The sequence below is a fragment of the Bacillus rossius genome, chromosome 12, assembly GCF_032445375.1.
Source record: "Bacillus rossius redtenbacheri isolate Brsri chromosome 12, Brsri_v3, whole genome shotgun sequence".
Classification (NCBI taxonomy): Eukaryota; Metazoa; Arthropoda; class Insecta; order Phasmatodea; family Bacillidae; genus Bacillus; species Bacillus rossius.
In genome coordinates, this window is record NC_086339.1 from 9,370,114 (window position 1) to 9,396,419 (window position 26,306).

General features: G+C 37.9%; 2 protein-coding genes across 2 annotated transcripts in view; one reads left to right on the forward strand and one right to left on the reverse strand.

The window, feature by feature from the left end:
* Nucleotides 1-8,909, reverse strand: part of LOC134537483 (ATP-dependent DNA helicase Q5-like) — a 34,734-nt gene extending 25,825 nt beyond the window's left edge. The window contains exon 1 of the mRNA XM_063377962.1: nucleotides 8,591-8,909. Coding sequence (XP_063234032.1) covers nucleotides 8,591-8,699 — 109 coding nt within the window. The 5' untranslated portion in view covers nucleotides 8,700-8,909. The remainder of the gene's footprint in view (nucleotides 1-8,590) is intronic.
* A 251-nt stretch (nucleotides 8,910-9,160) lies between these two features.
* On the forward strand, nucleotides 9,161-25,278 carry LOC134537484 (baculoviral IAP repeat-containing protein 7-A-like). Its single transcript, XM_063377963.1, has 9 exons — nucleotides 9,161-9,465; nucleotides 10,543-10,899; nucleotides 11,762-11,936; nucleotides 12,806-12,973; nucleotides 14,135-14,316; nucleotides 15,333-15,413; nucleotides 16,814-16,944; nucleotides 17,945-18,024; nucleotides 20,265-25,278. The coding sequence occupies exons 1-9, from the start codon at nucleotides 9,352-9,354 to the stop codon at nucleotides 20,453-20,455; spliced, it is 1,479 nt and encodes a 492-aa protein (XP_063234033.1). The 5' UTR covers nucleotides 9,161-9,351; the 3' UTR covers nucleotides 20,456-25,278.
* The last annotated feature ends 1,028 nt before the right edge of the window (nucleotides 25,279-26,306 follow it).

Consider the following 26,306-nt stretch of genomic DNA (forward strand, 5'->3'; position numbering starts at 1 on the left):
ACACAATCTTGATCTAATCTGTATTTACTGTTTGTATCTCTATATGTGTATATTTGGATGTTTTTGAATGCAAAGCATTCATCAGTATCTGAATTACTGTTTAAATTTTATCTGTATATACTTGTCTCTATTTTTTGTCTTTATAATATCTGTATTTGTATTACTGTACTTCGACTATCTGTGTATACTTTTATCAACTTAATTTTATATGATTCTTGTATCTTTATTATTATTCGTATTATTTTCATGTCTGTACTTGGATACTGTAAACATGTAAAAACATGTATATGGTCAAATGAACGAATAACCTAAAGTAAACACGCTATATATTTTTTCTAACTTTAGTAGCACAACAATCTCTTAGTTTACAATTATTTTATTTCATTTATTTAATAGGTGCCAGCTAATCAGTACTTTTCACAAGGTAGGGAGATAGACTGATTGTGTTCTAAGCTATCAGTGCTTTATTATGTGTTAAAAAAATTAATTTATGACAAGGGGTAAAACCACAATTTTGGCAAAAAAATTTTTTTTTCACAATTAAGTAAGAATTTTATAATTACATTTTGTATTTTTTTTCTACAACATAAAAGCTATTGTCACTTGGCGTAACAGAATGTACAACATTAATAGGAGTCTGCTATGACTTACAGCATCAACAGTCACAAGCAGGGCTAGATTTTAAGGAATATTTTAACCTGCCCAACGGACAGGTGTAATCGAAAATTTGCCTGTCCGCCATCCAATTTGCCTGTCCGCTGTTTTACCCAAATAAAAAAAATTTCAAAGTTGCTGAAAAAGTGAGAAAAAAGGATTTTTGCTATATTTTGCACCTATTTTTATCACACACTTAACATCCTTATTTAATCATCATTTTCAGATGAGTCACTGCACGAATTACTTGGCTGATTCTGTCTTGAACATCTTCGATAAGGAGGCTGAAAGGGTCGACGTTTTCTCTGAACATTATGATACCAGAGATTTATTGCTGGTGCTGGATCAAACTCACTTTCAGCCATTATTGTTTATTTATAGATTATAGATATTGTCAAAGACGTTTTATTTGCGGTCACATAAATGTTATTAATCACCTCTGCTGCATTAGTGCATGCGAATAACCTCGGCGTCACAAGTTGCACCTGTCCACCGGACAGTTGCCTTTTTTATTTTGCCTGCCCGGACGAGATTTTGCCTGTCCCGGGCAGGCGGACAGGTGCTAAAATCGAGCCCTGGTCACAAGTGTAATGATATCAGGAAGGCCTGTCATGGATCGGAGTTGACTGCTCTAGCCAGGCAACCTCTCACTGGCCGGCTGAGGAGCAAGTGTTGTGGTAATAGGAGGGGGGGGGGAGAGAATTAACGACGTGGGTGGAAGGCACTAACCTAAAAATATGATTGCTGTAAAATGTATCTCCCTAAAAAGCAGAAGCAGAAACAACCAGGGCGGAGTGTGTCAAAACTGATGTTACGATGTGATCATAGTTACCAAGCTTTCACTGACAGTCTTTCCTGGGCTCTTTAGCAGCATCTGGATGATCGTTCATCACCAAAAGTTGTTTTGCTGCATTCTTCATGTTAACAACAGCTAAGCAGCCAGCTGTTATTCAAAGTAATTGCTCTGGGTGGTAATCAGGAACTGCTATGCTCCGGCTGAAAGGAGGATTTTTCAAGTTTTGTTGTTGGTGATGTGAAATTTATTATGGTGGCAATTCTTTTTTGTCAGTTTGGCTACGTAACATTGCAACATGAACAATGTATTCTGAATATGCCAACAAGGTATACTGCAGAAGTTTTGTCTTTCACCAATACCACTTTTACTAGTTTTTAGTTTTAGGAATGCGTACAGGTTGTACCTCGTAAGAAGTCAAACCAGTTGGTCTAAGACTCCGCTCACGTACAGAACAAGGGCTTTGTGGACTAGGCTTTGTTTACTTCAAACTTTATGTAACCATTAGCTAGAAAAGCCAGTCAGGTGATTCATCTCTTCTCTGAGGTATGGAGCCTCGCAGATAGTCCTAGCCTTGTTGTCAGGAGCTGATAACACTATTCTCTTCTGGTTGACAGCATGAGTCAGCATGCAGATATCTGTCTATGTGTTTTGCTTTCCTGCAGATACCGTGGACCAAATGATCGTCCTCTTTCCTTGTCAGTAATATGTCAAAGAAAGGACGTGTAACTTTTTTCTCCACTTCCACCATGAACTGAATGTTTTTGAGTGTTTGCTGATCAGATTTTTCAATAAGTTTTGTAGTTTCTTTTCCTTATGGTCCCAGATTACAAAGGTGTCGTCAACATATCTAAAAGCACTATGGTTTGCACTGACTTTTTCATTAAAGTCAGTCACAAAAATGGTAAGTCCATTCATTGCTTTTTCATTTTGTATGTAGATATGGTCCTTGAATGAGAAGAATATGGAAGATACAGTGTCCCTTGAGCTTTACCAAGTCTCTGCACCTCAGGTTGTCTTTACCAAGATCTGCATGGAGAATCTTGAGAGCTTTCCTTACTGCACTTTGAAGATAGTTCAATGTAATGCTGTTGGATGATTTCACTCAAGTGTCTTGAGTTTATAACATGATTTGTAGGCCTAGGCACGAAAGGTTGAATAAGACTGCTACTGGATGTGTACGAGAGCCTATGAAAATTACAATGGGACGAAGTAATGAATACTTATGTATTTTGGGGAGCCCATAGACCTTTAGTGTATCAGCATCCTTCACAATGATGGGTTTCTTGTTAGATGGCTTGGTGGTCAGTTTTTAAGTAGCTGCCTCAATTTGTTTTTAAAGGTTTGGTTGATTTTAGAATGTGCTGGGTGAGCGAGAAGGTTGTGTATATTATATTCATAATCAATGAAGTGTAACTTCAAAACCCTTTTAGTGCTCTCATTTCATGTGACTGAATTTGGAAGGTGGACGTGAGGCCTTGGACTAAATCTTTGCTGTTTCTAAGCGAATCTCGTCTTGGCAGGAGCCATGTATCCAACTGCTTCTTCTGTTCCACAGACGTCTCCCATGGAGAGCTTCTTCATTTTGCAACACAGCAAAATTCATGCTTTTGGCAAGGAGATGAATGCTGGGCTCATGCAGTTGTTTGCAGGGACGTAACTCGACTAGTTTCCACCCGGGGCAAGAACTCATCTTGGCAGCCCCCCCCCCCCCCCCCCCTTGTTTTTAAAAAAAACCAACTAAACCAAAACCTTTCCTAACACTTCATATTAATTCCACTACACTATTCGAAGATATAATTGTGATATAACTTGGATGGTAAATAATTAGATTTATTTGCAGCCATTTAATTTTTAATATATCACAAGTTGAATAAAACGCGAAAAAGACCAGTTTTTAAATATTTGACGACATATACGTGTCTGTTATCTTTCAATAAAAAAAAAATTAAGTTCATCTGCTCTACATTTTTTTTTTTTTTTTTTTGAGTTCTAACACTACGATATTCAAGTAAATATTTATAGTAAAAGTTACTGTCAGTTAAGCACCAACCCCCCCCCCCCCCCCCGGGTGGCATAAGCCCCGTCTGCCCCTTCTTAATCAGTCCCTGATTGTTTGTTGGAAATACTGCCGACAATCTTGTTTTTACACAAGTACTTGTGCTTGTGCATTTGGGCAAACTAAATTCATTATAGTTCTATAATTTGTCCAGAACTGCGAGGGCTCGTACTGCAATCCTCTCACATCAAAGGCGCCAGTGTTCCTAAGAGTAGGAGGTGCAGGGCGAGAAGCACACTTGTGTCCAAGTCCTAGCTTCTTCGGGTTTGGAATTTTCTCTCACAGAAGTGCTGAGCTCACTCAGATGTGAGTTATTTGAGAAGCAGGAGTCTGAAAGTTTTCTTGGATTTTGAATTCTGGAAGCACTTCGTTGTCTCTGTAGTGTTTCACAAAAAAAAAACTGTGAGCTATGTAATTTAGAATTCTTCTATCTCAGATAGTCAAACTTCCCAGCTAGTTTAGCTGTAGCCTCTCCCCATAATGTGTTCATTTAAGTATTTATCAGGTTTTTGTCACTAGGGACTAACAGACATCCAGATGACGAAATGTTGTGATAAAAAAGGAAAAAGTAAAGCTTATACTAGATAAGGAACAAATAATAAAGTGACATTGTTTAGCCAGGAAAGTGTTTCGTTGGGCAGGATAGCAGAAAGTTACTTAATTAGCCAACAAATGACGATAATACAAACTGTGCCTAAAAAAACAGTTGGGGACACGATGTGTGAAGGGCCAAAGAATTGGAAGACAAGACTGTAATGAAATACAGACATGTAGAGTACATCAAATAAATAACGGTTGTAGCAATCTACCTGTGAAGTTAATTAAATATACAAGCACAAAAAACTTTAAACTGTATAATATGAAAGTAAATTCTACACTGTGCACAATGCAAAAGTAGGTACAAACTTCACAGTACAGTATGAAAACTCAAGAGCCATTTCATTTGACAAAATTTTTCATTAAATAACTTCAAATTTGATTAATCAAAAGAACATTATGGCACAAGACTACAAATACATCATTTATTTTATGGTGTTTGACAGTAGGTATTTTATCCAATGCTTTAATTTGAAACCTGCTCTAAATTTCTTCGAAGTTGATCAACTAAAACTGTTGGTACTATAAAAATCCAGCCATCCAGATTTAAAATTTCCATGGTTTCCCAGAACCACTCCAGACAAGTCCTGAAATCACTCCTTCCCCAATACTATAAAATAAAATTGTTTTTGCTTTAAATGCTGCAGTTTATCAAACATTGGGTTCTAAAATTGTTTGCTATAAAATGCAATAAAGGTCTTGAAATAAGGCAACACACAGTAATAAATTTTCTCAAAATGGCTTGCAATCACAACTTATATTTTTCCCCCTTATATCAATTAAATACTCTAGCAAAAATGTAATACAAGATAAGTTTTCACAATTAGTAGCCATGAAAGAATATCAATTACAATTTACATAGCAAACTGGATGTATTACAAAATTAAAAAAAAAGTTGATTAATTAATCTTGTTATTTGAAAACTGACTGAATAAATATATTTTTTTAAAGTTATTAGAACACATTGTAGTTAACCACTAATTATCAGCAAATATGAGTAAGCACTCACACAATGAGATCAATGTTTAAGTCGTTTTAAGTACATTAAATACAATTGAGAGGATAAATGAAGAAATGTTTTTAAGTTATTTAAATGTGGTTTAGTGGTCAAACACAGTTTAGATTTGACAGCATGTAAATAAAAGATACTTACCAGATAATATCTAAACTTATAGGTACCTGTGGCAAAGAGCAAATTGGTCATGATTATTTCACAAATAATGTTGAGAACAGGTCCAGCAACGAGAGATATTCAAATAATGTTGATGGGTTCTTGATATTTATGTCTGAGCATGGTTACCCCTGGTAACGCCTCAGTGGTGGAAGCTACATCACACCTGGGGTTTTCATGACGAGGTAATTCTGCGATAGTGTGCCATTGCCTTCTGAAGTATGGAGGTGGAGGGGCAACACAAACAACCTGTCCTGGACCCAGGGAGAAAATTATCCACTGACCCGGCAGGGAATCGAACCCGGGATCTTTGGCTCACCAGTCAGGAGAACTGACCACTTAATCAACAAGCCAAACTCAAAAAAATGACACCTCAAAATCAACATCTACAATCACAACTTTCTTACAGTTTTCTTGGCTAAGGTAAAATAACACACACACTCATTGCTTTGAAAAACCATTTTATTCATAATTTTCTTACAAACCATTTTATTCGTAATTTTCTTACAAGGTATATACAGGGTATACTTTATACACTGTCAAAAAATGTAAAACCCTTTCAAAAAATAATACAAATGTTCATGTGTAAGTTAGAGTACTAGGTATAATCATCTTCTTTCTTCCTTTTAGTTGTGTACATAGTAAATCTCCTTTTAACATCAAGAAAAACTAATGCTTTTTTTTTTTTTTTGTAATTTTTAGTATGCATAAAATTTTAAACTCAAAATGTTCAAGGGGTCCGTCTAGTCAGGGATGTATCTGTGTTAGTTAGGCAGGATGTAAGTGGTACTTCTAGCTTGGTATAGTCTCTAAGTGTGCAAGGCTCTGAACTGGCGCGCAGTCTTCTCATCGTGCCCAGGGGCCCTATTAGAGAAGAGTGTCGACCATAACATTTGTGGAGAAATTATGATGAAGGTGTAACTCTACTGGGAGTTTTATGTCTTAAAGTTAAAAACAAAATACAGAATCATAACTCATCCACCTTCAGCATATTCTTAAATGCTTTTCGCAAACAGACACCACTCGAATATCTTCAAAAGTTTTCAAATTGTGTGTTTGTTTTTTTATTCAGACGCTCTGCATACCATACATGTGCCCAGGTAGGCTGGCCCCCTTAGGTAAATTTTTTTATCAACTTGTGCATTATAGATCTGTTTGATGAAACAGACTACACAAATATTTGACAACATTTTTACTATACACTATCAGTTCTGAGCCATTCATCTGACTTAGATTAGTAAAAATGATTTGATCATTACAAAATAAGCGAGCCCTTATGAGTCAGCTCCAAAACAGATGTGCTACAAATACAAAGGTTTACAAAATAGGGAAGAAGTGGGGAAAAAATTCTAAATTCACATTTCCACATGCAAATGTAGAAGACTGATGTTAGGAAATGTTTATTCTTCTTTCAGCATCTGTGGACTCTCACTCTGTCCAATAGAGATATAACACAAAAAAACACCAGAAACGTGTTAGATTTCCAAACAAACTGGTGGCTTCCAGATAATTGAAGCCTAAACTGCAAATATGCTGGTGGTCCAACATAAAAAAAAAAATCATTTCAACTCCTGCCCGTCTTTCATTAGTGTATCACCTTCAGACAAAAGATGTCTCGGGTGGAGATTCAGATACATTTTGCCATGTTCTCAGCATCTTTCTCTCTCCCTCCTATTTCACCAGGACCCATTCTTCTTTCCTTTCTATACTTACCTACCTGCTCCTTCTAGTGATGTCTAGCATTCCAGTGTTCTTATATAAGTTTCCTGCAGTCAAGAGCAAAATATTTAAATTTTATTTAAAAATAAATTAGCTACTTATATGTTGCATGATATTCACAACTGAAGACATTAAATTCTTCTCGAATTAAAAATGAATAGTTTATTTTTTAAATATTTTAATGTCTCTCACATATAGCTGTGGCTTGTTTTAGACAACTTAAAACAATGTGTTTGCTAGATAATGCAGGTTATTTCATATTCCACATTTGCCAAGCCCGTATCTTTTGGCTCCTTCATTAACTGGATCCTTTTTCTTGTTGTCTTCTACCCTTGACTGTAATATTCTTGTTTAGCTATAAATGGTATGGTTAGGGTTGTGAATACCTGTCCCTGGCCATACCAATACGTTTAGTAAGTGCCAACTTACTTCGTCTAAAAATTATTTGAATGCTCAGAAAAAAAATATCCCTTTCGGCACAGCCTACAGGTGCAGGTGGTCGTAGAAGTTCATTTTTTTCTCCATATTCTGGTAGTTAATGATTGATTTTTTTTTTCATATTCTATGCAGCCAAATGTTTAGAATGTTTTCTATTCAAATCATCCAACATTATCTTCTTTATAAGAATGACACGACCCTGGGCCATGAGCTTGGTATTGTTTCGAGGCACACAGGGAGGTTGCATACTGTGCTGCTAGTGAAAAAAAAAATTCCCAAGAAAATAACATACCAATTTACTGCCATAAGCTAATTACTAACCTAATTTATTCCCCTCTTTGCAGTAATCAAAAAAGTTTCAAGCAAAGGAAAGTGGTAAAATTTAGAAGATTGAGCTAAAACATAGAATGGGCTTGACATTGTATCTACTAAAGGAGTGATGAATGTTTTGTTATGAGAACTCAATTTTTTCCCCGCTTTCAATAAAGGTTGATGTCAAAAATTGTGCTAAATTATATTTAGATGATATTTAGAATATTTAGAATATTTAGGGAACAGTTTGTGAAACAAAAACTTTTGATACAACAATAAATCATGGTGGTTAAAATGTATACAAAAAAATTAAGACTTGACATTATTTTGTTTATTTTGTGATATGAAAATTTTTATTATGTCCAGAATATTTCGACCGATTAAATTAAAACAGCAAGCATCATGTACCACAGGATCAATATACATAGGATAATGATATCAGGATCAAGGAACTTGAATACATGCTACAGAATAATAACCACATATATTGCTGTCTCTGTTCCCCTGTGATTCACTATTGAATACTAAATTAGACATATAAATCACCGGTGAATAAAATTGTTTACTATGGTCGCTTATGATTAAACTTTGTTCCCAGGTTTACTCTCCTTGGTTTACACTAGACCAGACCATTGATTCGCCAATGAATGCTACATGTAGGCTATGCTGAGTTCCCGTTACGCAACAATTACTGTGTCTACATTGAATGTTACTATTACCGAGGCCTAATAGTTTATCAACACTGCTAGTACCTACGTTACATGTAATTCAGAACTAACAAAATTCTACATGTTGGATAGTTAATATTTCAGGAAAGAAAACTTGTATTAAGAGCATTAATACTTACGTTTTAAAATCGCTTTGATTGCCTTTTCTTGAACTTCGCTTTTAAATTTTACATGTCCGAAATATTTTGTTAGCTGTGATAAAAGTGTTTTATCGTCTAAAGAAACCATTTTACTTAATTTGAGTTACAAGACGATGCGACAGTTATGAATAGCGAATGTCCTAATCATAACAATTACAAGTATTAAAAACCATACAATCCAACAACCATTAACAAGTATCGCACATTATATTTACACTTCAGACAAATCGCAGTCAAAATCAAAATACAATTTGCAATAAGAGTATCATGGTAACACTGACAACAAACGTCGCTTTTTGCAGTGAACCAACAATCAAGGACCAAAACTTATTTAAATAACAAAATACAACAATGGCAAAACGTAATAGCAAATAAAAGCTCAAAATTTAATACAAGTTTACTAACTAAATAATTAATTGGATTATATTTTCAATGAAAACTTATCAAACATACTTTAAAGAACAAACAAAATATTATTGTGAAATTAATTTTGGTTTTCAGACGTTGTAATTTGTAATAAAAAAAAAGAGATTTTAAAAATGATAAAAAACGCCCCATGATAGTCTGGAGAGGTTAATGTAAAATGCATTTATCGCAATATATTTGCGGTAAAAGCAGTTGCCAATATAAAGTATATTGTGATGGTTTTTACTTGTGTGGCGTTGTTGTAATGAAGTGACGTGTTTATTCCCTGCCCTGGGGGACAGTACCGCCAGCGCTGGGCGCGCGGGGTTGCGATCATGAACGAGGAGGAGCAGCGACTGCGCACGTTCGCGTCGTGGCCGGCAAACGCGGCGGTGGAGGCGCCCCGCATCGCCAAGGCGGGCTTCTTCTACACGGGCCGCGAGCTGGAGGTGACTGCTTGCCGCCTGCGTTCCTCACTGTTATCGGCCAGCGGAAGTTATACTTACACAATGGGTCTTTTTAATAATACACACTACATTTACACCTTACAGTCACATGTACATGAGAAACATAGACTTAACTGTCAGACTGCCACCTTTCCCAGTACACCTCTCATTGCTTTAATACTCTCTGGAGAACCCTCTTCTGTCTTGTTGACAAGTTTGATGTACCATCTTTTACTTTTTCCATATCTACAGAATTAAATAATTTGTCAAGTATATGAACTTAAAAAGATGTACAATATTTCATAACCTAAAGCTTGTAAAGCAAAATATTTTGTGCTAATTCCTTCATTCATTAACATTTCTGCCTCCTCATCAAATGTTATGGTGGCGACCTCAAATTTTGTACCGATTCCTTTCACATGAATCCTCTCGATTATAATAGTTCCAGATACTCAGACTTTTTTTAATTCATCACTAAGTGTTATTTTTCTGCCAAGAAGGGTATAAATTTATTATACTGTTTTCATTAACATGTCAGTTGGAACAGGTGTAAATTGTCTTAGGTATGTTAATGTTTGTTTTTGTGCCGTTGTTGACTCAGATTACTGTTTGAAGTCAATTACAAATTGTTTGGATTGGCTGGGACGCACTATATTAATTACAGGATCTGCAAAATCTCTGAAAGTTTGGGAGCCAGTCTTACATTCTTCCTCTTATTTAGATTATATATCACACTTTGTGCAGTAGACAAGCAAACAACAGTTCAGCGCCATTGCTGTGCAGCACTCACCGCGCTCATCTGCTTTCAGGTTGCGCTGTTGTCGAGTCATAAAAATGTGATGTCGAGGATTTAAGGCACATGATTTTGTAACAACAAAATATGCTGATGTTTTAAAAGCCACTGTATGGTTATCTTGGCAGAAGTTAGTCGCCAGTTAGGAAAAGTCGGGTGTCATGGCGACATGTGCCCAGAATTTCTAGAGACCTGATTCAAGACCTGTTATTGCCAGTAGTTTTGCAGTGGCCTAGGCTGTCGGGCTGTGGTTGGTGTTAAGGGCTTACCAGTCCCCGACCACGCAGGTGGAGTGCTTCTCGTGCCGTGGGCGGCTCGCGGACTGGAACTACGGGGACCAGGTGATGGCGAAGCACCGCACCATCTACCCCGACTGTGCCTTCGTGAAGAACCCCACCGGCTCGGGGAACGTGCCCCTCCTGGGCGGCGGCGGCGGGGGCGTGTCGCTGAGCGCGCCCGCGACGCCCCAGCCGCAGCCGGCCGCGTGGCAGGACTCCGTGGCCGCCAGCACCGCTGGGTCCACCTCGCTGTACGTCTCCGAGTCGTCGCGTCTCGACTCGTTCCGCTCCTGGCCCGTGCCCCACATCGTGGCCCCAGAGGAGCTGGTGCGAGCAGGCTTCTACTACCTGCAGGAGGATGACAAGGTGGGGCCGCTATCCTGCCTGGACATGCTGGGCACACCGTCGCCCTTCTCCCTCATTCGTATGCTCGTTGAAAGTCTGGATAGTCAGCAACTCTATATATTGTCAGTTGAAGTAAGGAATAAATGGTTTGTATGACCTAAGTCAAAAAAAATATTGTTCCTGGACAATTCTTTACAGGATAGATAGTATGTAATTATAATGAATGTGTCTGTTCTCTGAAACTCTCAAGTTACACACACTTGCTCTACTTTGTTCTTGGTTTCCTTAAAGAATTGTGCATCAAATCATTTAGTAAAGATTTTTTCTGCTTAATTGAAACATTATTTGAATATGTTCCTGTATAAAGGTTCTTCGAATAATTTTTCTTGTCATTTATATTTGGCTTATTTAAGAGGTGTTTTTGGTATGAACTTGAAGTTTTTGAGAACGTTCTAGCAGAGTTTCTTTAGTCTGCTTTAATTGAAACTTTTACTCAATATATATTTTTTTTTTTCTTCATGCCAAGTACTGAAAAGTACAGTAAATTTTATAATATTTGTCTAATAAAACATAAACCATTAAATTTAAAGGGTGATTTATTTTATTAGTTATTATTAGTTATATGCTCATTGTTGCATGATTAATTATTTTTTTAGAAATATTTGATTTAAAGAAGTTTTATAAAAACTGACCAATGAAAGTTCACACTCATGTGCTGAGATATGGTTGTTGGTTTACTTTCAGCTGCCGGTGTAATCTGTAATAATTCTATTAGAACTTGGTTGGCTCATTGTAATCGTAATGGTACCAGTACTCAAGCCTTTTCTTCCTCAGCTGTGACACACGGGAACCGTAGCGTTAGCCTCGACGGGACTGGGCGCAGGTGCAGTGCGTTTTCTGCTCGGGCGTGATCCACAACTGGGAGGCGGGCGACAGCCCAGTGGAGGAGCACCGCCGCCACTTCCCCACCTGCCCCTCCCTCTTCAAGCCGGCCGCCAGCGACGCGGCTCCCGCTCCCGGGGGCGACGCCCGTGACGCGGACCCCAGCCCCGGAGATGGTGGGTACGGCTCACTGCTCGTTGCTCTGCTGTACGGCAGGTGTGGATAGTTTGTGTGGAATCCGTGCCAATTATCGACAGTGTGGCTGCCATAAGGAATGGGACACTAGCATCAGCGAAACATGTTGTCGCCACTCTAGTACGTTGTCCGTGAAGGTTGGAGGAGGGACTTCCGGCAGCTCTGCGCTGGCAGGAGTGGTAGGCAGTGATGTCACTCGCAGTAAACACCTGGAGAATGGGGCGCCAGGCTTGCTCTTGGAGCGTTCCTCAGGTAGACTGCTGAGCAGTCTGCTGGAGTCCTTTTATGCCTGCAACCTCCTCTGTGCCTGTGCGACCTTTCTGTTTCGAATGGCAGGCATTGCAGCCAGTGTCAATAGTATCTCTTACTGTAGGGCAGTGGTTCTCAAACCTTTTTAAAGTTAGTGGTGGTACACATTTTAAATCCTACAAATGATTGTAGGTGCACTATATACAAATTTCGGAGAATATATTATAATAATCAAGTCAAATATTACAGAAAAAAAAATTAAACATATCTTAAGTTTATTCAGCATTGTTTAAAAACAATAAAGACTGCAGCGCTGTACTGAACTAAATTACTGTTCGAGCAAAAACTGTAGAGTCGTTCAAATAATACATAATAATGATGTGGTAACAAAAAAAAAATATTATGGTATATCCGTAGTGAAATGGTATAATGGAGTAAGTATATTTACCTATTTATTTTTAAAAGGGCACCCATAATATACATTTTTTTGTGCATTATTGTTCACTCGTCTAAAGACCTGACCAAGTGTTGCCTAGACTGCTACGGGGCCACAGCTGGCAGTGTGCGATGGTGAAGTTGTGCGTGTCCGTGTGTGCCCCAGACGAGGAGGTGGTGTTGGGGGTGAAGGCCCTTGGCATCCAGCCGCACCGCGGGCCGCGCCAGCCGCGCTACGCCACCTACGAGTCCCGCCTGCAGTCCTTCCGCGACTGGCCGAGCGACGTGACACAGCGCCCCGAGCAGCTGGCCCAGGCCGGGTTCTACCACACCGGTTAGTGCCCTGCATCTCCTCTCCCCCTCTCCGTCTCCGACTGCTCCGCGCGGGAGCCTCAGGTCGGCAGGGAAGGGGCTCCACGTAGTTCGGAGAAATAACAGTCCATATCCTGGGCCCGTGAAGTTAGAGCTTCCAGTGCATAAACTCTGCACCCTCACTATTGAATTGGTAACAAATTGATTTTATTGAAAATCTGCATTGTCCCCACTGACTGAACATATACAGCTAGTGACCCCACTGTTAACCACGACTGGAAGTGATGACGACACGGAGAGTGTTTTTTGTTGTTGTTGTTGTTGTTGTTGTTGTTGTTGTTGATGTTGATGTTGTTCTGGCTTCCAACCTTTCCCATTCCTCTGTTGGTTGTCAAACCCTACCTTGTCATCCATCGAAGTGTCGGCTCCAGCTACAATTAGCAGCTGTCTTGGCCGCCTGCCATTGCCACCTAGTGGCAGCTTGCAGATGGAAAAAAAAAATTGTAGGTTTTGTTTGGAGTGATTTTATTTTTAAAATACTTAACTTTAAATGACCTTGCATATAAATTAAAAGAAACAAAAATTTGATAGGTCACTATGTAAAAGTTCTCAAAATGCGAATGAACATGAAATCAGTGAAAAGATATTTCAATTCAAGTAGTTCAGTTAGTTGACAAAGAAGTAAAGTAAAATAACTATAACGCAAGTGATAAAAAAAAGTTGTGTAGTTGTATACATAAACAGATATGGATGGCACAATCAGCAGATATCTGTTCACTTTCTCAAACTCATGTGTAGAGATACGGAAATTTCGCGCATTCGTTTAGTCGCAAGTTAGAATGCAAACCTTCACACTCTCGCTCTGTGTTCATGATAGGACAACAGTTGTTCGGACGCGCCCCTCTACGACAATGAGCCAACGATGCCCAGCCAGGAGAGAAGCAAGCGAATCAGCTAGTGCCAATAAACAATAGTATAAAACAACTGTTCTCACTAAGAAATCAACCAATGGATAAGCAAACATCGGTTTAACACACCTACGACTTTGGATTCTACCCTGAGGCCGGACGAGTTTGCGACATTTCCGGGTCTCTACTCATGTGCAAACGCGCGTCAATGGAAGAGGGGTTGATGAGTGGCTGTCGTCATGAACGGTGACTGAGGAACGAGGATTGTCTCGCAGGGGAGAGCGACAAGGTGCGCTGCTTCCACTGCGACGGGGGGCTCAGCCGCTGGGACCCGGCCGACGACCCCTGGGCGGAGCACGCCCGCTGGTTCCCCAACTGCGGCCTGGTGGTGCTGGTCAAGGGCGCGGACTTCGTCAGCTGGTGCCTGGACCGCTACCCGCCCCTCGTGGACCCGGGCGTGAGTCTGCGCTCCCTCCACAACCGACACCCCGTGACATTCCAGTGTCGAGTGGTTTGGGAATCCTCCACAGTGCTGAATGACACGTCATGACTTGAGCCAAGCCTATCAGAGCATGATGTCATCCCCCTTACCTTTTCCATGCACGCCCAGAGAGAGAAAAAAAAATATTTTTAGCTAATTTCACTGTTTATTCGTGTGCAAGATTGTTTATTTGGATCCATCTGAGAGCATCGTAAACTGGTGTACCTGTGTTTTCGTAATATTATTTTTATTTCAAATATTAATTTTTCTGCAGTAAACGGCATAGCCCTTTAAACATTGCATTAATCTTATAGATATTTGTTTGTCCTTATTTTAGTTCTATTTAGTGAATTGGTTCCTGGTGTTACATTTATCTGAAGACAGACATTGGACAGCGACAATGCACTAGTGCGGAAAGTACAGAACCCAGCAACACGTGTGTGTGTGTGTGTGTGTGTGTGTGTATTGGTATTGGTACGAATAGAAAGAAGAAAAATTTAATTGCAACATTTTGCTGGAAACTGGTTTCGTGGACTAATGAATCAATATAAAGGTGTTTATATCATCGGCTTGCTATCAAAAGCTTCTAAGTCTATTAAGCAAATTTTTACAGGAGAGGCAAAACATTTTGTTTAGGATATGATTGAAAATACATATATGCTGTAATGAATAAAAATGTCCAAATAAAGTGATATTTAAATACATTGTGTAAATTATATTAATTTTTAAGACATAGAAGTATTGAACAATAAAATTAAGAAAAAGTAAGACATGGGTTTCAATGAAGTCCAGTAGATGTCCTTGCATTCATAATTTGACTATGGTGGTATTACAGGCCGGTGTGTCAGCAATTTATGAACGAAAGTCATCTGAAACACCAAAATCTCAAAATTCAGACTTAGGAGGTTTTGTCAGTAAGCCGACTGTGTATAATGGCATGCAGTGTGAAGCTGCGAAGGGACAGGGAAGTATAGTGTGTGTGTCACATGCAGCAGGTGGAGGCGGCTAGCTACAGCATGCGTGAGGTCCTGGAGGCAGAAGTCGACGAGCTGATGAGGACCAGCGTTGCCCTGGTGAGTGACTCCGACCATGCGTAGAAGCACTCAACTGCTAGTCACAAGTGTAAACATTCGAGACGGCATTTTCCTTTTGCGGTATTGCCGTGTTGCTAACCAACTGTTGTAACCGTCAATATTTTGGATTGATCTCTATCAAATCTTTCTCGTTTAATTACCCACATAAAATCAAAATTTGTTTTTTTTCTTTTCTTTTCTTTTCTTTTCTTTTCTTTTCTTTATTGAGACAGCTCATACCAAAAAATGTTATCAGGTTATGCTTGAAACACTGCAAAAAATCAAATACAAATTGTGTGGCTACATTAATGTGCATAGGGAACAATATACATATTGTAGTAGCTGTGAAATTACAATCCAGTCATGTTAGTGATACGTATTCAGTCTTTTTTGGTAAGTTTCGTAGTACGTTATTAAAGGGGACCAAGATTGATTTTATATTGGCGAACTTAACTCCAGTGAAAATCTCCCGCTTTTATCAATTGCTTTGTATTATCAGTGGCTCAAATTGCCATTACTGTGAAAAGTTACAAAGTGCACGGATGCTAATCTCGTGGGGTATCAACTGTGTTGGCATTGTGCAGGTTAAAAACTCAGTGCAGTGTTTTTTTTTTGTAATAAAGAAAAGTCTCAATTAACCAAGTTTCCGTATCATCCGAGCCGATCTAAAGTGCCATTACCGGCAAAGATTGTAGAAACAGCTGCTTGAGGACCTACAAAATGGTCAAAAACTGTTGTCGAAACTCTAAACAAAATTTATCATTAGATGTCATGTATTAGTTAGGCGAATCATGGAGTGATATGAGAAGAATCTACACAGAAGAAAAGCTGTAAAAAACATCACCCCAAAAAAAATGATACTACTGGGCCATCTGAAAACCAAGACATGTTTCCTATTTTATCAGTGTTATCTGAGATTTTACTCATGCGATGTTGCAACGGTCCACATTAATTTGTTTAATCGGGACCAATTTTTGTTTTTGCTTTGGAGTAATTTTGGGAAACCATGGAAACCCAGCCTTGTAGTGAGATTAGTTTGTCAGCATTCATTCAGATTGTCGTGACTTAGAATACACAGTAGTTAATAAATAAACTCTAATTAATCACTTTGGGTCATCCTTTCCGGACCCATATTCCAACTCTTTAACGGTGCGGTTAGGCCGGTATTCCGAGACACAAAAATGAGGGTTTAAGGGACGAATGTTCCGCACCTGTTCCCTAACTGTATTCCTAGTGCACGGTAGGACGCGGCCAGTCCCTTATCTTTAGGGAACGGATTCCGATGCCCTATCCGTGGTCTATCTGTTGCCCGAATTCCCGGGTTTTCGAACTCGTAGCTGGGTATAGCTTGCCGCGGGAGCTGGCAGAGGGTTTGGAGTGTGCCGTCGTCGTATGTGCAGGGGGCAGCGGAGGGGGGCGCCAGCGAGGAGCAGCTGCGTGCGGCCATTCGGCTGAAGCTGCAGTCGACGGGGCTGCCCTTCTCCACGAGCGAGGCCCTCCTGCAAGCGGCGGCCAGCATGCCCCGGGGCGCGTGAGTGTCCTTCGCCTCCTCCCGTCGTTGCAGCGGGGACCCCGCTTGCTTTGCCCCCATCAGCCAGACGCTTGGGACAGGGTTGCTTCAGGTCTCGGGGAACCTTGAAAAGTCAGGGAATTCGAAAGTAGCGTGGTGTAGCCTACAAGTGTCGAGGAAAAAGGTCACTTAATGTTTTGCATTTTAATAATAAATACAGTAATGATGGGCAGAAAGATATTTTTTTTTACCAAATCGATTCATTTGAATCAGTTCCATGAAATGATCAGTTCAAAAGTTTTGTTTTGTTCCTTTCATTCTTCTCTTTCATTTACATCATGTCTTTTATCAAGTATGGAGTATTAGTTGCGTCATTGCGGCTGACTGTTTATCATAATCTGCACAATTAAAAATAAAATTGTAAACCTTATTTTTTTATCCTTTTTTATTCGTGGCACGGGATCGGGCGGGCGGTTTTTGTTCGATGAATTTTATATTTAATTTTGCATAAAATAAAGATGGCACCGGACATTACTGAAGCGGACCCGAGTCCGGCTGTAGCTAGACTTTGTATGAATATTAATTTTTAAATGTTATAACACATAAAAATGTAACAATGCAGATGAAAATAAACAGGTAAAAATAATATTTAAGGGCTTATTCCTTATAAAGCACGCAAAAGAAAATAACTTACAAAGCATGAAATAATGTCATTATGATAATGAAATGTATGACAAACACACAAATACTTCTTAAAAGGAATAAAAAGCTGTTATTTAAATGATATCAGAAATCCTAACCAATGTACTGAACAGCATGAGACAACACAATAAATTATTAATTAAACAATGTAGCAAGTGGGGAAGGTAGTAACCTCGGTTGTTACAAAGCGATCAGTCAAATTTTTTGAATCGTCCACAATTTTGTAATAGTTTGAATTTGACGACCTTGTCTGTTCCACAGAGGGCAGTGCAGCTTTCGATTGCTTAAGACTGACAACTGGTTGTGATTGGTGTTCCAGGGAGCGCGCCTCTTCCCAGCCGGGCGCTCCTGCCTCCAGTCGCGAAGGAGACCGGACCCCGGCAGAGCCCACGAGCCCAGGTGAGAGACCACTTGTGAGATGGAATTGATCCCGGGGGTTAGGTCTGGCCATCATCACAAAATGTAGGAACAAAAATCAACAACTGGGAATGTAGCGGAGAGTACAACCACCAGACACATATTTAAGTACATACAGAACCATGCATGTACATGACACACGAGAAAAAAGACTGCACAGACCCCAATGTCACCACTTGATTAACGGGCCATGACAAGGAACTCAGTTTCTGTAGAGTACTCAAATGGATCACTTCAGCACGCGTTTCCAACACTGCCAAGAAACTGACCTATTATGTTGAAGATACAAGTGTTTCATAAATGTATGCCCATTTTTTTAAGGATTTTTATCCTGTTCTATGTCATTATTGTATATTTATATTAAACACTGTTGAATGCGTAGCCTTTTTGAATGGTTTACTTTTTCGTAAAATGAAAAAAAGAAATGCATACTTTTTGTCAAGGTTAAAAATTTTAAATTTATGTGCCATATGAAGTGTCCGCCATATTATTCTGCCTCCCCTTGTTGTCATCTCCTGCCATACAATGATGGGCCAGAGACTTGACTGACTTCAGTGCTGCATATGTATGACTTTCCTATCAGGGTTCTACCATGAAGCAGATTAATAACACTGTATATTAACATACTGTGTTTCAATATTACATGCACCCTATTTTTTCCTACTGTAGTTTCCAGTACAGTACATTGCAAGTTAGTCAGGATGGACTTTTAATCACAAGAATTGTATAAAATAACATTCAGTTTACTCCTTCATTTAAAATGGCTAGTGGGTCTCTTGTTTATTCACATGCAATCTAAAATTGTTTTGGTAGCATTATATGTGGAAAAGTGCTTGTAAAGTATAGAAGTATAATCTGTTAATATTGTATCAGTGCGTTATATATACACTATCTCCCCGGTTTTATGAACCTGGATTTAATAAAGGTACCGTTTTTATGAATACATTCTCAGGAACCCTCAAAACATCGGAAATTGTGACATCAAAATATTAATCAGAAAATTTTTTTAAAAATTCACATTTAAAGATTATAAAAATATGTGGTTATTTTTTAACCCACAGCATAAAGATATATTTCTATATATTTTGTGTGGGCTTTAATACTCTCAGTTATGTCTTACATAAGAAAAAGCCAGAAAACCACACAGTGTTACATACTCCATTCCCGGCAAAAAATATTTTTAAGGCCCATGCGACATTAAATATTTAAAAGCATGGATTTATATACTTTGTTCATTAGTCATGCAGTATTTATGCTGGAAAATCACTGAAACTTATAATTTTTTTTATGGAAAGATTTAGCCCGACTGTAAATATATTTATTTTGACGCAAATTAACTATACTCACCCTTTCCTCCGCATTCCAACATTTCCGGCGCATGACGCATAGCAACCACAACCGTGTGCAGCACACAGCTACAAAACATGTTACTGGGCAAGTCTTGTCTAATCATCACTAGCCCTCGATTAATGGACTGGTTGTGTTTCCAGAAATTGTCAGTTGAGCAAAACCTCCATTTATTGAATCGATGTCCCCCCCCCCCCCCCCCCCCCCCCCGCGTAAGGAACAATGATAATATCAAAGGTGGCCACCCGACCAGAAAATTTAGGAAACCATGACTTGGCCAGGAAATTTTTTTATTAGTGCCTGGAATACTACTGTTAGCAACCCCGTGAGTATTCGAAAGCCATCTGAAATTTATTATTGTTTGTCTAGCAAGTTGAAAAGAGCTTATTTGAAAAACTGCTTTTCAAAGGAACCCACTTCCTTGTGCACAGGAGACGTGAAAGCAATGATGACTCAGATACTCCAACAGCGTTACGGATAATGATCTTCGGATTGCTGCGAACGTTTACTGTGTGCATGTGTGTTTTATATGAGAAGGGATCTACTTTGTTAGAAACCCAAGATTTTTATCATGTCGGACATAACATCATGATTTTCGTGTCTACGAACTGCTCATTTATAAAGTGTAGGTTGTAGTATCAGGGTCTGTCCGCGGTGGTGTGGTATCGATGTTGACGTCGGAAGAGTGTGTGCACGGGAACAGCCCGAGGGGGGTAGCGTGAGGTGGAAAGGGTGGTGCGTAAGTGTAGGTTGTAGTACCAGGGTCTACCCGTGGGGGTATGAATCAATGTTGATGTGGGAAGAGGGTGCATGGGAACAGCCCGACGGCGATGGGAGAGCGTGAGGTGGTAAGTTGCGGTGCGTCCTGCCCGCAGCGAGCTTGGAGGAGGAGTTCCGCCGGCTGAAGGAGGCGCGGCTCTGCAAGGTGTGCATGGACCAGGAGGTGTCCGTGGTGTTCCTGCCGTGCGGCCACCTCGTCAGCTGCAACTCCTGCGCGCCCAGCATGCGCGACTGCCCCATGTGCCGCCAGCCCATCCGTGCCACCGTGCGCACCTTCCACGACTGAGCAGCCGTCTTCCCCTCCTCGCTGGAGGTGGCCTGCTCCGCTCTTTTTGGCCGGCAAACTAATCCGATTGCCGTACACCTATTATTACCATGTTTTCTCGCATAATCGTCACACATTTTATTCTAAACTCAAGTTTGAAAATTAGGGATGCGACAATTATGCAGAAAAAAATTTTTTTTTGGTAGGTGAAGTTATTCATAAAAACCAAAACCCGTTCATGGTAAGTCCGTTTATTTAAAAAAAAAAAAAAAAGGTGGAGTATGCAAGAGCACGCCAAACAATTTATATTAATAATTCATTAACCAAAAACCTTTCTTCAACTTTAAATGGAAAAACCAATCTGTAACGCGAGCGTAAGCCACTTGAATCTGCGACGTGAACCAACGCGTAACTATTGCCGTAGTATACATGATAAAGATAACATTAAAAACGTCTTTAAAAGAAAAGTTACACGTCAGATAACTTCGTATTTCCGTTAATTAAATAAGTAAGTGGTAATGCCCGAATAAATATTACATTTCTACTTTAAAATACATCGTTTTATACGGAAAAGATACCTACACCGATACACCGTGGCGACGCAGACGATCAGATAAAGATAATAACGATTAAAAACTTCTTTAAAAGAAAATTTACACGTCAGACAACTTCGTATTTCGGTTAATTAAATAAGTAAGTGGTAATTTCCGAATAAATATTAGATTTCTAGTTTAAAATACATTGTTTTATATGGAAAATATACCTACACAAAGTGCTCGGCATCTAATAGCGGGACCAAAAACATCATGCGACGTTTACGCGAGAAGTTTTTTTTATCCCAATTTTGATTGCCAAAAATATAGGTGCGACGATTATGCGAGTGCGAGGATTATGCCATAAAAGAGGGTATTTAATATTGCAATTTTTACAACAAATTTTTAAGTCATATGAGTTCTGTATAGTGTCTAATAAATAAAATACGTGATATGTGATGAAGTAACGGAAAATAAGCCTCTTAAAAAGAGTATTTACAAAAATATAAAAACCTAAAAATTATTAAAAGAACATCATTGGACAGTAAATAGATAACATAATAGAAATAATAATTCTAAGTATTTCTGTTAGAATGCTGTGACTTCTATAATTTGTCGGCTGACAAAAAAGAGTATTTACAAAAATATAAAAACCTAAAAATTATGAAAAGATCATCATTGGACAGTAAATAGATAACATAATAGAAAAATAGATTTAAGTACGTATTTATGTTAGAATGCTGTGACTTCTAGATTTTTGTCTGCTGAAAACTGTATTTGTATATACATGCATGCATACAAAGTATACTTGATAAAATTTGTTTGTTGAGGCTGGCCGGGCGAAACGATGCCACGGGCTGGACACGACCCGCGGGTCTAGTGTACGGAGTTAACGTAAATACAGGTCAGCCTCAAGGATGTCAGTTACCAGCATCGCTGTTGTGCTGTCGTAGGCGGTGCAAGTCTAGCACAGTTGCTTCATACTGTCACCGAGCACGTATTTTATCTATTGTTCTGTACGCCAGCCAGTTCGTCTTGCCAGCAAGCCACTCTGCAAAACATTTAAACGTGTGTGTATTTTCAAATTTTTCAACTTGAGAGGAAGGTAAATGTTGACCATAATTACGTTTTGTTCAGAAATGGACCAGTTAAACTCTCAAATTCTCAAACCCCATTCAATTTTCAGTATTTATTCAAAAGGTTTTAATATTCGAGAAAAAAATATTTTAAGCAAAACACAAGAATAATGGGAAATCAAGAGATTTGAATATTGACACCAATGTTTCACTCTACAAAAACTGTCAAAGAAATTTCTGTGGTTGCTGCCAGCTATAGTGCTTGTTTAGCGCTTCTGAAAACATTTGTGACAAAAAAATAGAGAAATTGTTTGGATCACGAATGTCTATATAACTGTCCACTTTCCTTTCCAACCCATATACCTAAAAATTATTCCAAAGGTTTAAAAGTTTTTCAAAACTTAGGTTTCTCCTTGTTTTTGCTTTTATATTATTTTACTCATGGAATCTAGAATTATATTTTAGGCTTGATTTGGAAGCACTCTTTAAGAATCTAATCAGTGATGAATTAGAAAAAAATGAAAATGTTGCCTGGTTTTGTTGAAGAAAAAAATTTTGTACAGTGATTTCTGTGTCAATGAATCAAACATGTTTATAAACACAATAAACACTAAGTGATTATAACGTACTTATTGCACAGAAATTTCTGTATCTGTTTGAGATTGTCTCAGTCATGTGGAACATACACAAGACAAAAGAAAATCATCAGTATTTGAATTGTTAAATTGCTGTATCAATATATAAAAATAAAATTCCGAATTTATTTACTGATTGGTGCTTCCTTAAATATATCAAATGTATTAATCTATTTTCACTGATTTAGTGATTTTACATGTAAATTAAGAAAGAAATATGACATCTCTTGAAAATGTTTGTGAACTCATCTAGTTTTATTTATAATATTAACTCAGAAAATTTAAAAATTAAAGAAAAATATGTTTTTTATTTGAAAGTTTAATTCTTATTTTAGTTCTTCATGTCTTGTTTTGAAGTGTGTCAGAAGTTATGCAATTTTTAAGTGAATGTTCACATCTCAATTGTCTCGAATTTGAATCACAAAGACTACTTTAAATCTCCTCGAATTTGATTATAGGTCTTAAAGGTAAAAAATATAATAATGTACATGAAATAAAAACAAAATATTCAGCCCTTTTAAATGTTCAGTTCACAAACTGTTTGCAAAAACAATGCATATCATAATTTAATGGTACATTGTTATGTATTAAACATACGGTACCTTAGGGAATGGTTGTAGTATTAAGAAAAAAAATACAATTTAGGTGTTTTCAGTTTTTTCTCCAAAATTATATTTTGAATTCTTTTCCTCAAATCTCAAATTTTCCAAATACCAGAGATTTGAGAATTTGACCGGCCCATCCCTAAATTTGTATATAATTTCAAAATTTTGGATGCCATTGTGTAATTCTTAAATTCAATTTACGTAAGTGAGGTACATGTATGTGTTTGGAGCCTTATTTCAATGGTGTGGTCAAGTTAAATACCTATTATGGTATGTGAAATTGTGCTGTAGCTTGCAAGTTAAGTACGTATGTGAAATTGTGCTTTAGCTTGGACCAACATCTTAGTAATGCTAATTTGATGGACTGTTAGTACTGTATGTTACCTGATTGAAACCAAAGCAATGAAATGGGACATCTGTGCGCTGAGAAAAATGCCTTAGTGATTTGCTTAGCTAAGTGCTGTTACAATGCTGTTATAACTACTCATCCCTGAACTGGACTGTAAATATAAATATGTACTTATTTTTGATAGTGTTTTTAGGGAATCTGCTGTGAGTTTTTGCCGCTGGTGTTGTAAAGTGGTCAAGTGGACACTTTTTTTAATTCTAGTCTTTCATGTGCCATGATGTGAGAAAGTTGTGTGGTTAGCAGATTTTCTACGAGCAGGCTACTTACCGGTAAACATGTCTGAATCATGCTTCCCTATAGTGATGTAGCAAGGGTTATTTGCCAGTTATTAGGTAACATCTGTTTGAGATTATTATTACCTACTTGTTCAGTTTGTAGCTTATATTAGGTAATTAGTCTAAAATAAAGCAAAAATGATTTTATTTAAAAAATAAACTAATTTTTTTAAACAAATTTAAGAATATTTGTGCTTTCATATCCACAGTGAGTATCTGATTGAGTATAATCTAGATGTAAGGTTAAGTACAGCATAGAACACATGACCAAAGAAATGTTAGTTTGAGAAGCAAAAAATTTTTTTTTCTCATTCAGTAAAATGAATGTTACCGCAAAACCACGTGAAGTTGATTGATATAGGAACCTAACAAGTAACTCCTGGTTTACAGAACATTAAATAAGCAAACCACTTTTTAACTGACAGGCTTATTGGAGTGACTTACTTGCCGTAGTGCCTGTTGGGACATAGGGCACTCTTTGAAGTACCATTGGAATAAAAAAAAATATTTTGAAGTATCAATGGAATAAAAAAAAATATTTTCACATTTTCATAAATATGCCATAATTAGTTTTTTGTGCCCAATTATAATCTGGGGGGGGGGGGGGGGGGGTGAAAAAAAGGAGTCCAATAATTTTTATGGTTTGGCACATTCTGCAGTTTGGCACCTGTTAAGCCAATCCCACTCAGATTTTTTTTTGGGTGGAATCCAGCTGTTGATCTCGGCCGCCAGATTGCATTACTGCACCGCCAACATTTTTATTTCGCTCAGAGTTAACAATTTTTTTATCCTTTTTTTAAAAAAATTCAATACCAGTGTTTCCTGATTTCCGGCAGGTTACGTTTTCATATTTGATAATCCCATTGAAATTATATTGACATTTGATAATTCGGGAAAATGGCTAATACGACAGGGCCATGGTCCCAGGTGTGCCAGACTATAGATCTTTCACTGTACTGTGAGTATGAAATAATGATACAACAATTTTTGGTATTTTGCATGGATTTGAGTGTTTGAAATTGTGATAGTTTTATGTCTGACCATTATTAAAATGTATTTGAATTCATTACTCAATTATTGATATTATTTCTTTAAAAAAATTATTTTTTGCTTCAATATTAATTTTCCTGTTTACTATAAGAAACAGCACTAATAGTTTGCTATGTATGGGGTATTATGCATTGTTTTGTGGAGCATATTTAAACTATTTGTAATAAAATAATTTATGTACACATGGTTACTACTCCGTATATTGTGTTCCCAGTAATCATGCTACAGTTTACTTTGTGTCTTGAGCAAATAATACTAAAAGGTAAATAAAACTTTTTTATACATATTCTTATGTGATATTATTTTTCAGAAGAATTTAAAAAAAAAAAACTTGGGCTTGTTATTTCATACATACATATTTTTATCATTTACTTGTTCACATTTCTTACACATTTGAAGCATTCTGGGATCTAAGTGTGAAAAAACTTGAAAATTTTGTTATACACATAATGATCTAGAAACAATTGCAAGTGCGGTGCTCTTGTGATCTAAGTACAGCTGATGTTTCCATGTAGTTCATCACAAGTGGTACAGTAGATTTGACTGTCGTTGCCCGAAACGTGAGTTACTGAACAGTGTCACTTTACTTGGTTTATTTTCGTATGCATTTCCCCCCTGCAATTAAGACTGTAGTTCTACAGCATTGCAAACGCCTTTTTTAATCCTGTGCAGTAAAGTGGCATGCTTTCCACTTTTTAGAAACTAAACGTGTGACACTTTGCGTCAGCGGTCAGAATGTCACGCTACTGGGTCGAAGAGCCTGAGTTTAATTCCTGGTCAAGTCTAGAATTTTTGGGGCGAAATTATTTTCTGCCCTAAATACAAGACTTGGTGTTGTGTTGTTTTCTCACCTCTCATACTACGATTGGCTGTGGCAAAACATTGCAGACTCAACAAGCCAAACATTTACCAGGGCATTTTGCACCGACTGACACGATTCATCATAGTATACCATGCACTTAGGACCTTCACTAACTTTGTTAATGCTGTTAGATGCATTCATTTAATATTTATTTTTAAAATGTTTAAAACAATAGACCATATAATATTCTTAAATTATACAAATTGTGCATTGATTGACATTAATGTATATGTACGAATCATATGTATCAAATATGTACTTTCATACAGAAATGGTAGCCGAAAATTTTTTTTTTTTCCTTTATGATTATTTTGCTTTGTGTTTGGCAGGGTCATTAAAAGTAAGTAAGGACCTAGAGCAAACCATTATTTAATGTGTAACTTTTTTAAACCCACAATTTAACAAAAGTCTCAAAAACTCATAAACA

What these genes read in the sequence shown, in the direction of transcription:
- LOC134537484 (XM_063377963.1), top strand. Translation starts at nt 9,352, where the DNA reads ATGAACGAGGAGGAGCAGCGACTGCGCACGTTCGCGTCGTGGCCGGCA. An exon ending in GGACCCCAGCCCCGGAGATG is followed by an intron (nt 11,937 to 12,805) that starts GTGGGTACGGCT and finishes TGTGTGCCCCAG; the next exon opens with ACGAGGAGGTGGTGTTGGGG. An exon ending in GGCCGGGTTCTACCACACCG is followed by an intron (nt 12,974 to 14,134) that starts GTTAGTGCCCTG and finishes ATTGTCTCGCAG; the next exon opens with GGGAGAGCGACAAGGTGCGC.